Source organism: Onychostruthus taczanowskii, unplaced genomic scaffold, assembly GCF_017590055.1.
Source record: "Onychostruthus taczanowskii isolate IOZ18803 unplaced genomic scaffold, ASM1759005v1 scaffold77, whole genome shotgun sequence".
NCBI lineage: Eukaryota > Metazoa > Chordata > Aves > Passeriformes > Passeridae > Onychostruthus > Onychostruthus taczanowskii.
Window position 1 is genome coordinate 1,560,058 of NW_024505561.1, and position 12,384 is coordinate 1,572,441.

General features: G+C 35.8%; 1 protein-coding gene across 1 annotated transcript in view; it reads left to right on the forward strand.

The window, feature by feature from the left end:
* The window catches only part of GPC5 (glypican 5), a 572,404-nt gene extending 565,057 nt beyond the window's left edge, over positions 1–7,347 (forward strand). The window contains exon 9 of the mRNA XM_041423410.1: positions 7,190–7,347. Coding sequence (XP_041279344.1) covers positions 7,190–7,347 — 158 coding nt within the window. The remainder of the gene's footprint in view (positions 1–7,189) is intronic.
* Positions 7,348–12,384: the final 5,037 nt, after the last annotated feature.

The window sequence follows — 12,384 nt, forward strand, 5'->3', positions numbered from 1 at the left end:
ATATGTCATTAAATCTGCTTTTCAGGAAAACTTAACAACTACTTAATCTATCAGTATTTTGGGGATTAAATTAATCTACAGACGATTTTTCTTATATCAGAGAGTGGAGTGACTGGAATGGCTGGAATTCTAGGTAGACTGTTATGATAAAAAATATCAAGTTACTTGAACATCTTGACAATGGAAAATGTTTTAGTTTAGATTTATTTTCCAGAAAATAGTGATTTTTTTTTTCTGCTTTAATTTTAGAAGTAGCAACAAAACAAACAGTAGAATAATGAACTGCTACAATGAAATTGTGCCATAAATCAGGGGAATCTGAAGGATTAAAAAGAAAACTGAAAAACACTTTATTTTTTAATGACCCTAACTGGTAACATTCTTCCTCAAACCTAGTTCACACATTCACTTCAGGAGTTTCAGTTCAAATTCATCTCTTTCTTCTATTCTTCTATATGGTTAGTTTTGTACAAACAAGAATTGTTGATTATAAATCTCCTACAGGAAAAATGAAAATAAAAAATAAAAGAATAATGGGTAAACCGTTTCAAAGGACAGTAATTTATATAGGACTTCTGGACATCTGACTCATAGGAAGGAAACTAGTACTAATAAGAAGAAAATTCAGAGAATGAAGAATTTGCTTACTTTTACACAGACTGATATATGGGAGTTTGGCCTTATTTTAATTTTGTATTGATTACAAAGCCTTTGCATAGGTTAATGATAAAGGTTAAAACTCCTTCAATAGTGAAAAGGATTGAAAAGATGGATTTCTTCATTTAAAACATGCATTATTGACAATTCTGATTCCAGTACCCTAGAGTCTTGAAGTTATAATGAACATGTCTTATAATGAACATAGATTTAGAAACTACGGCTAAAGAAAGCAATAGGAATAGATCTAATGAAGGTTACTGTGGTTTTCTCTACTTCAGACATAGTTATTTTTGGTCTCTGTCTGGAAAATAAACCCAAGTCTTTTAGACATGTAAGACTTGCTATTTTAGTAATATAGTTTTAACATACATGTTATTTATGCTAAAACTGACCTACAAGTTTAAAAAGTACATGTTAGCTATTTCAACTAATGATGGTATCACTTTTTGGTTCTTAAGAATGTGAAACAAATGGAAATGCTTTGGTCTATGACACCATTTGTTTGTGTTACATTAACTCATAAAAGCTTTGTTTTCTCAATGGAAATACTGAGTTCATTAATGTATAATGTGAAACAAATGCCACTGTCAGCTTTGAAAGAAAACTTTCAAATACTGGACTAGAGACTTAATGTCTGCCGCTCTTTTAGTTAAAATGACTTGCCAGACTTATGGTAAGATCATTGGGTTACACTCTATTTCTTGTGTATACAGGTTTCATAAAATATGCACAGTTAAACATGATATGTTGGATTCATTTCCTAGTATATTGTTAACTATGCAGAATTTTCTTAGCTAATACCATTAGGTAGATTTCTTAATTGGTTTCTAACAATAACAGTAATACTATTCCTTTGTTTGTATGTGAGATGACTTGCATCTTGGTATTCCCTCTACAGTTAAAATTGGTTTTTGTGTTGGTTTGTGTATTATTACAATGTACATACAAAGTTAAAAAAGGATTTTAGATAAAATTATTTCCTTCAAATAAATATTACAGAAAATTTCTTGAATATTTATGCAGTTTGGTTGATTTTTAAGTGAGCACCATTTCTGTTCCGCATCACCTTGTGGAATACAGCTCAGGTTCAGCTTTTTGGTACTCAGAGTTCTCCTTGGGATCTGATACAGGTTGCATGGGCTACGTAGGAGCAGCAATGAAAACTCAATGACTACATTTCAATGAAATAAATGACTGGCCAATTGCAGAGGTGAGACTTATGAAGACAGTGAAAATTTGCTGCTAGGTTTTATATCATATTATAGAACCTATATGATAGTAAGCAACACTCCTATGATACTAAGCAACACTCCAAATTTAAGTAATTTCATTGGCTATGTCTACATTGTCAAGTAACTTAGCTTGTGAGTTGTCTCTTGGCTTCAGCTGTGCTTATCCACATCGCATGGACGTTTGTTCACTTGATGCCTCAGGTTTTAGCTTTTATGGTTTTCAGATTCTGTACTGCCTTAGTGTGTGGGTCTGGGCTTCATAGTAGATGATAGTTAAGCTCTCTTCACAGAGTAGGTAGACAAAACAATTCCTTCTCTAGCTGGGGACCAAGGACAAATGATTCAAATCTCAGCTCAAGAGCATAAACAACAGTGGACTAAAGAGAGAAAAACAAGAAGGATGGGACTTCATGGATTAAAGACATAATTGAACTATTAACTTCATTGTGTTAATGGACCAGAACTTATAAAAGTGTTCCAAAATGGACTGGTGGTCCATTTTGTGACCATTTATGGGTTCACCTGGGTTGTAGCTCTGGCTGAGCTCTTGTGCTGCCCAAGGTGTAACCATTGAGGCCTCCTAATAAATAGCTACTTTATTCTTTAGCTCTGTCTAGTCTCTGTTCCAGCCCAGCCTTTACAAGGCATCACACTCCATGGCTGAGCATTAAGGAAAATGATCTTGGTCACTCCAAAGTAAACTTCAAGTTCTGTGGATAATTCATTCCAAGGCCTGCTTCCAAAAGGCAACACAAACCAGACGGCTGAGGGCTTGAGTTTCTCTGCCCTGCAGAGTCCCTCAACAGCAAGCTTTTTATTTTCAAACACTTTCCTTTGCCTGGATATCATATCCCAGAGTTTGTAATGCGTTCCTTCAGTTTCATGTTATAAAAACACCACCTGGTGGGTTGCAGCAGAGTCTTCATATTTATTTCGGACACTTTGAACTAAAACAAACAAACAAAATGATAACTGGATCTCTGAGCCTGGGAGATCACTGTGTGTGGCTTAAAAGACATGCAAGGCATTGTACCATGTAGAGGAGGTTTGTTTAGCAGTTTCTTCTAGGTATTGCTGTCCCTGAGCACAGCAGGCATAAGCACTCAACAGCACTTTGCCTGAAGGATCTCCTTCTGAGACACATATTTAACTATGTAAATGTAGCTGCAATGACGCTTTCTGTGCTTTAACAGGAAACACTTTCATGAAGTACTGGCTTCTCATAAATGTTTGCACACATCAGATATTTGCTACTTTCATGGCAATATGCAGCCCTTGGTCCTGCCCTTCAACACCAGGTACTGAAACCAAAATTGACTAAAGGCAAGGGTTTAGGTATAAAAGTGAAAATATACTACCACAGGTGAAAGAATATGAACTTGATCAATATTTCACCTTTTTTATTATTATTTATTTTTCTACCTAAAATTTCTAAAATGTTATCTATTTGCCACAGCTACATGATTCAATATTTAGTTTTAGTCTTCCATCAAAGATATAAATCTTGATGGTAGGGGACATATTGGGAAACACTCCCTGGTCACTCAGTGTTGAACCTGTTATGTAACTAAGTGTAGGGTTTGTCTGTTCAAATTCAGACCAAATATGTACATCTGAGTATTCTACCTTCTTCTTCTGCATTTCCTTATTTCTCTGTGTTCACTGTAATGCAAGCTGCTGTAATTAACTTTCATTCAGTTGTCTACCTAGAAGGGTGAAAAGTCACTGGAGATGCTCTAAGATGTCCAAGACATCTTAAAAAAGGTTTTATCCTTTAATCCTTAAAGGGTTTTATAAGAATCAGGCTACTTTTGGACAAGCAGCTGTATGCCAAATGTAATACCTCTCTTTCCTACACCTAAAATGCCTGTAGACAGCTGTTTAACCAAGTGAACCCAAGGTGCAAATGTAGACTCTACAGATACCAAGAACTAAGTGGAATTGTTTGCCCCTTACAAATCTTACAATCTTCTAAGCTCATCACTTCAGCATCAACATAATGTTACTTTATGCTGCATTTGGGGCAGTGCCACACTTAACATTTCTGACACAAAGTGAACTGTTTAAACAACACAGCAAACAGATGAAATTTTGCTCTGCCAAAATACGAACTTGTGTTCTGATGCAGTAATATTAATCACAATGTTTGTGGAAATTCTTTTGCAGATTATTTTTTCTAAACCAGAGCAGGACAATACTTTAAATTGCAGCTATTTACACAGTTTCAGAGCTGATGCTGGGGACATGACTGTGATACTTGTCAGCTTTGCTTTATGTAGACTTATGCAAACATGGTATTTGGATTTAGTTCCCAAGCTATTTATCTTCTCCTCTGCTGAAATTATAAATTTCATCAGAAAAAAATCTCCCTGAAACTCAGATGAGACTTCTGAATTTTACCATCTTTCCAGTCAAAATATTAATTCTAGTATGATTTTATTAGTAAACTAGACATTTATCAGAGATAATTTTAAATATTTGGGAAACTTAAATGCCTTTTCTGTAACATAATTCCAGATTCAGACATATGAGGAGACTAAAACCAAACAAGTTTGCTTTATTTCTGGTCTGTTCTGCTAAAAATGATTGGATATCTCTCATTGCAAATGTGCTGTGAACTATGAAAGTTAAATTCATTTACAGGGAAGGATCACTTCTTTTACAGATTAAGATATATGAAAGGTGGCATATATGTTTAAATCCTGATTCATAATGGACCACAGAACCTACTAATTTAAATAAAATGGATAGTCTAGGTTTAGTAATTAAATTGATAGTTTTACTTATTTACTTATTAGAACTAAAAAATACCCCAGTAACATAGCACAGCTCTGTTCAAATAGGTTATTTTAAAGGAGTGTTTTTCTTTTCACTGATTTTTTTCACCAGATGATATCTATACATATTTTTTGGACTTCTTATTTCAATAAAGTCAAATTGTGGCATAGACTTATGGAGCTGAATAGGTGACAGGTTTGCTGTATGATTACACTACTGTTCTAACAGCATATTAATTTAAGATCAGAGATTATACATAATGATTTAGGGCATTTTGATGGAACAAAGGAAAACATATAGGTAGGTTTGAATATTTTTTTATAACACTGCTTGCATGGGAACTTCCAAAGTCTGTTCGCTTGACCCTGGAAAGAAAAAAAAATTCCCATCAAAAGAAATCCCTATTTTCTGATATACTGTAAATTAAATTTTCACTAGAAATTACACCTGACTGTCACTGTTTATTATCTAGTCACATTGTCTTCAGATTCAAAACACATCCAGAGGAAGTTGGGTATTTCTTCAACTGCAAGACCTAAGAATATTTTTCATCTTTATATGGCTTATATAAATAGCTTTTATAATTTATGTCCTGCATAAGGCTCAATCTTTCACTACTCTGATAGTGCATCTGTTAATATTGGAAAAATCTACTTTGTTATACCTATAGCACTTGCTGAACTGCTTTGTTTTGTAGATGAGAGTTGAATTTTTCACTTACTGAAATTAGCCTTTTTAAATATGAGAAGACCTCACTAAAACTCTGAAGAAATTATGAAAACATTTTTTTTCTTTTGTTCTACTTAAAAACCTTCCGCGAAAAAAAAAAAACCTTGATATACCTTGATAGCGATGATTCACCCAAAATACTTCCAGTGAAGCATTGGTTGACTGATGTTTTTCTACACAGCCTGCTGAAAGTACCTGATGAGGAAAAGTTGTATTCCCTCCTTCTCAACATCTGTTCTGTCACTCATGCTTCTTCTATGTTCATTTGCATTGTATTCATACAGCTAATTTTCACAAATTCCAGGCAAGAGAATGGGATTGATAAACCCACATGAAATATCAGGGTATTGCTTAGTACAGCAACAAAGATTAGTTCATTCTGGCAGGTTTTTTTCAGAAAGCATCCAGCAGGTTTTTCAGACAGCATGTTTGACTTTAGTTGACTCTTCACTTAATGCTTTTCTTCAAGGCTGCAGGAAGGATATTTGAGTACATAGAGCAGAATTTCACAAAAAGCAGCTTTCAAGCTGCTTTTAGAGAAAAAAGTACTTTTAATGCAGGCACCAAAAAAAATTGTTCTTTTAAAGAATGACTGTCCTCTGCAACTTCTGCTAAACCAGCTTAACAAAGAAGACAACACCATGACTAAAATATTTATACTGTGTTATAGTCACATTTAAAAAAAAAACCAAAAAGATTCACAAGTTTATTCATCTTTCCTAATGATACAGAAAGGAAAGAAGCACCTAAACAATGAATACTGATGCAGAAACCCAGACTGTAAAATCAATATATCAGCTCAGTAGAGCTGAGCTTTTTTCTAATGCTGCTGTTCCAGCAGTAGAGTTTACCTTCTGAATTATATATGTATTGACCTAATTACATAAATATTGACTTTGCTTTATATGAAGCTTTTTTCAGCCTCAGTGTAATTACAATGTCAATATTTGTTGTATGTAATAACACTGAATTTAGACTTGTTAATTTTGATTGATAGTGGCATGCCACAAGTTATTATATGGGATAAGACAGTTAGTCTACAAGCATGCATAGCAGATACAAGCAGCTGACAATGCTACCAAATTTCAGTGTGTCTCTAAGACCTTCTGTTTCCCATGTTTAATCAGACAGAGGAAATATAAGGGGTGATTACATCCTTGTTCCATAAGAGTACTGTTTTGAGGTGGAGAAATATTTACCCTGGGAGAAAAAAAAAAAAAAAAGTACAAATATTCAGCTGGGAACTCAGTCAAAGGGTTCCTGTTTAAAGTTAGCTTTAGAACTTTTCCTTACAATATTGTGAAGTCTGTTTAAATTGTGCCAAAATGGAGGTTTTATATAGCAACAACTATATTTTTCTGCATACCTTCCATGAGTTATACATTATTTTGCAATATTATTGGGACCCAGACACAAGAAATTTCACATTAAATTATTTCCTTTTTCTTCAAATCCAAGAAAGATGTGAGCAGTGGACTTTTAGGTACTACTGGGACTTGCAAAACTGTTCACTTCAGTCTGTAAATGTTTGTTGAGACATATTTCTACAAGAACAACTTTGTTCAGAGTTGGCAGACCTCAGAAATGCTTTCAACGATGAATAGCCATATAGTATAGTGCGTATTTCTAGATGCAATTATAAAGCATTTGAATTTGGCAGTAACATGAGAATTAGAAACCAAACTGTGCAAGTCTGTGCACTGATGATATTCAAATTTTTTCTAGCTATAATATGTTGCCAGTAGTGACAAGGCATGCACCATACTGTATTTTCTTATTTGTCTCAGCAGGGATGCCAGACAAGACGAACCTCAGTGACGTAAAGCAAATCCATCAAACCAACGATGGCAGCACTTTAGACACAACTGGAGCAGGATGTACAGCAATGGCCGATTATATGACATTTATGTTGATTAGTTTGGCAATACTGTTTCTCAGTCTTTGGTAACTGCTTATTTCTGGCTTGATATATGTATCTCACTGTCATCTATTTATCCCTACTCACAAGACTGGAATAAGGGATCTGGTGAATATAGCAATATTTATGGTATCTTGCATAAGATCAGCTAGTGATCTTCACGCAGAATATTAACAAAAAGTTTTGTGCAATATTTTACCTGGTTTTGCTTATTTTAACACCTGTATAGTCATAAAAAGTCATGTTTTCTTTTTTAATCTTTTATGTTGAAAATACATTGTTTATGATAATCTTTCACTTTTACAAAAGCAATTTTTAAAAAAAAGAGTATTACCAAGTTTGAAACTGTCTCTGGAGGTCATCTAGACCCTGATGTTCATAGTAGACTCACTTCTTGCAAGTTTTTTAAGGCAAACTTCAGTTGACATTGGAATGTCTCCGAGGAGGGAGACTTTACTGACTCCCTGGGCTAATGGCACTAGTGCTTCAACACTCCTAGCAGATATTTCTTAGCTACTATATTTCAGTTTGTGCCTCTTGCCCATTTTGCCCACTGAGTCCTGTCACAGCACCAAGAGCTTGGCTCCATCTTCTTTGCTCCCTTTATCAGGTATTTACACATCTTGAAAAGATCCTACTCTGCATCTTCTCCAGGCCAAACAGACCCAGCTGTCTCAGCCACTCCTTGCACAAGTTTTGTTCCCATACCTTAAAAATCTTCATGCCCTTTGCAGGAATCCATCCACTATGTCCATGCCTCTCTTGTCATTGTCCTTGAGAGCTCAGACCTGAACATAACATTGTAGATGTGTCTCACTAGTGGAGAGCAGAGGGGAAGGATGACCTTCTTTGACCTGCTGATATTTTTCCTGATGCAGCCCAGAAGGTAGTTGGTTGTCTTTGCTGTGAAGGCACAGTTTGAGCTCTTTTTCAGCTTGGTGTTCCTTAGGACCACAAGGTGCTTCTGTGCAAAACTGCTTTTTAACCAGCAGGCACCAACCTGTTCAGGTGTATGGGGTTATTCCTCCCCAGGAAATTTCTGAGATTCCCATCAAGCCAATTCTTCAGTCTGTCAGGGTCCTTCTGAATTCAGAATTATTTTTTATAGTTGAGAAAAACCTACATGTTAGATACTATATATGTGTATGATAGCTGATTTTACCTAGGGATAACATCAATGTTAAGATTCAGTGTTGGATTAAGGTATCTTAACACATATGTCAACGTACAGATATTTACAGATGTGTTTTTTAAGCTGTAACTGTAGTCAGTGGATTCAATTGCTAAAACACCAATGAATGCCAACTGTGATGCCCAAAAAACCCCACATGGTATCCACTACTCTTCTGAATGGCCTCAGGTCTTTCTCTGGGCAAGTGACCACAGCCCTTTGTCAACACAGTCAGTGAAGCCCAGTGCGTTTTTCAGGTCATATAAAGACAGACACCCAAAAAAGCAACTCAGTTGCCTGAAAAGGAATTACTGGTGCCACCTAAGATTTCTTGGAACATCCAAGACATCCTTATGGGACTGGCATATGTGATGCAGGACTTCTGAGATGTTCCAGAGGCTTCCTTAAATGGGAGCCATGGGGAGTGGCAGCTGGCAGCTAAGTGGGACATCCTCAATGCAGACAGATCTAGACATTCCCATGTGGGCCCATGAATCATACACCAAACCTCCACCAATATTACTGGTAGCTTAGATACCCGGTTGGAGTGGTGACACATGAATGCAAACCTGAATCACAACAATCCCTGCTCAATGTCTTATGCTTCATAAAATGAGGCAAGCAAAATGTGCCGCAGTACTAATTTATTACTGTTAAAAAATTTGATTCATCTGCCATGACTAATTCTTGTGTCATTTTAACCAGGAAGTATTTAAGAATATTTTGTAGTTATTTCTCCTGTAGACTATTTTACAAGAGGAAAAAAACCCAAACCAGTACAGTATTGTATGTATTCATATGATAACTAGAACACTTTCTGGACAAAAAATGTTACTCTTACATAAGATTAGTATAAGGAAACATACATAAATATTTTTTATTCCCAAATGTATATGTTAGTCATTAACACACACAGTACAACACCCAGTATAATAAATAGGTAAACAGACATAAAAGTTAGAAAAGCACATGATCATTTCTATGAACAATTGCATGTCCAGATAAATAACATCATTAGGCATGTGTGCCAGTGTGCACATTTTGCTTGACCTCTTTTTCCCTTTGCAGATGTTGCAAATCAATCTTTCAAATTCACTTTTCTTGTTTACTTGAAATTATGACATTGGTAATTCAGGGAAAGAAAATATGAATTAGTTCTTTTCCTTTGTAATGTCAACTCACACTAGTAATCAATCCAGTTTGGCAACTTTTTTTGAACAGTGGCCAGTATCAGTCACTTCAGTGAAAATGGAGTAAGGCTTTGAAAAGGAGACACAGAAATGCAGAAAAAAATTCCACAATTACTCATTACTCAGAATTTTATTAATGTCCTGAAGCACTTTCTTTCCTTTCCTAACTTTTGTGTGTTGTTCAAGACCTTACAAAAACAGATAGTCCAGGAATAGTAGTTTTTTTCTATAGAATCTAGGAAACACGAGTCTCATTTTCAAATACTGATAGTAATTAGTCCTCAGACCTCTTCAGGTATATGTGAACTACTAGCCTGTAATACTCCTTTCTTTTGGTTTACTTGGCCTTTTCCCATTATCTTCAACACTGTACCTACAGAGAATAACTTCTAAGATTCCTTTTGGAGTGGCAAATTGGGTTTCTCCTTCCTAGACACAAATGAACAAACTAGCAGCAATATGAGTAATAGTGTCAGGTCTGGAGATTTCTCACTCACTACTCTGCCACGAGACCTCATTCACCCTCCCATTCCATCCATCTCTAGGCATCACCACACACTCCACATCATTGCTCAGAATCATACTTCTGCCAGGCTGCATCAAGATTTTTTCATTAAATCTACCATGCCATGAAGAAATATTCTAGTTTCTTAAAGAACTATTACATAATCATTAAAAGAGATCAGAGCAAGGAGAAGGGAGGCAAGGCTCTTTGACAATCTGTCCCAAGATCACCTTGCAATGGAGGTACCATTGCATGAAACTGTAGAAACCTGCAGAATATTGTGTAACTCCACATTTGGAAGGCTGGGGGAAAAAAAAAGACCAAAAAGCCCCGACATTGCTGTGCTATGCTAAAGCAAACAATGGAAAGAGGAATAGCACTGAAGAGAAACATGAAGAATGTTTTAGAGAAGCCAAGATGAGAAACAGGAAAAAAAAAGTTAAGCTGGAGATTGTGGTAATGGAGTATAAAACCACCTCCATCCACATGAAATGATGGACTGTTCTCAGTATGTATGTAAGTCAGTCTGGGTCAATTGCCTGGGCATGCAGAAGCTTTTCCCAACATGAGGTCACACAGGCCACACTGGGCTGCCTCTGAGCTCCTCAGATGACCTCAGAAATGACATGTAATTCTTGTTTTCTCTGTTTCCTTTGCTTATACTAGGGCATTTTTAACAGTCGGAATCTTCTCTGTATTTCCCAGAACATTTGGTAAATAAGATTTTAGCTTTATTTTGCCTTCCTTTAAATAAACTTTTCATGTATTATAACTGTTGTGATTTAAAATAGGAATGCTTTACTCAAAGTGCACTATTTCTCAGACAGACACTCACTCAAAACTGATCATACTAAAATTGCAATATTAGAGTTGTGCACCTGGCCTCAGTACATTTTTTTTTATAAATAGAAACCATAAAATAAGAGAGCCTTGTAAGAAATAATTTCTTAGAGGACAGTCTGGTTACTTACAATAAAATTCCAGGAATGGAATAATTCTAAAAAAAATTACAATGCTTCAGAAATCCATAATATTTTTATTTGATAAAATCAAAATATTCCTCTTCTACCCTGAGAGCAAGAGAGGCCCTATACACAGCACACTCATTTGTTAGGGAAGCCTGCTGCCTCCCTGGGTACAGCACTCAGATCATTGCTGTCACTGGATTTTCAGGAAGCCCAAGGTCAATCAAAAAACCTGAGGTGCCACAGAGTGTCCAGAGAAGTGCAAGGGAGATGGTGACAGGTCTGGAGTGTCTGAGGGAGCTGGGATTGTTTAGCCTAGAGGAAAGGAGGCTCAGTGGAGATCTTATCACACTACAAATACCAGAGGAGAGGTTGTAAGAAGGTGGGGATCAGCCTCTCTTCCCAGGAAACCAGCGACAGAATGAGGGGACACAGCCTCAAGCTGTGTCAAGAAAGGTTTATATTGTATATCAGAAGTCATTTCTTCATAGAAAGGGTTGTTACACTTTGGAATGGACTGCCCAGTGAGGTGGTGGAATCACTATCCCCAGAGATATTTAAAAGACTTGTAGATGTGACACTTAGGGACATGGTTTAGTGGCAGACTTGGCACTGCTGGGTTAACAGTCAGACTCAAGGATCTCAAGGCTCTTTTCCAGGCTCAATGATTCTATAATTCTTGACTTTCAATTTTTATTTTCTGTAGATGTACCTGTGTTTTTAAGTGTACTTGTATCTCCTGGGGAAATGGTACTGACTGGAGTACTTATTCTCACAACCAATGTCCTAGCACTTTAAATAAACATTTCAAGGTGACAACTTCTCCTCTGTGTAGCTGGTGAAAGGAAAAAAGAAGCACTTGTTTCCTTGGAAAGCAAATATCATGGTTCCTTTCATGAATAATAAAGGATTATGCATAATTACAGCTATGTAAAAGGTTACCTTTTTATTTCTTTCTGTAGCTATGCATATAACTTCTTTACTACTCTATACCTGTATATTTATATGCTAAAATAATATTCTTGTTGAGATTATAACAAGATTTAGATTAACCTGTTGAAAATTTCAGATTAATCTTATTATTTCCATATCATCTTCTCAGGATAATGAATTAAAATATGTAATTGAAGCTATCTCTATTTATTTTATTTTATATTCAGTTCTTCTCTGAAATAATTGCATAAGCATTAATCTTATTTAGAAAATTGTGTACTTTTCTATGTGCTCTGAGTCACA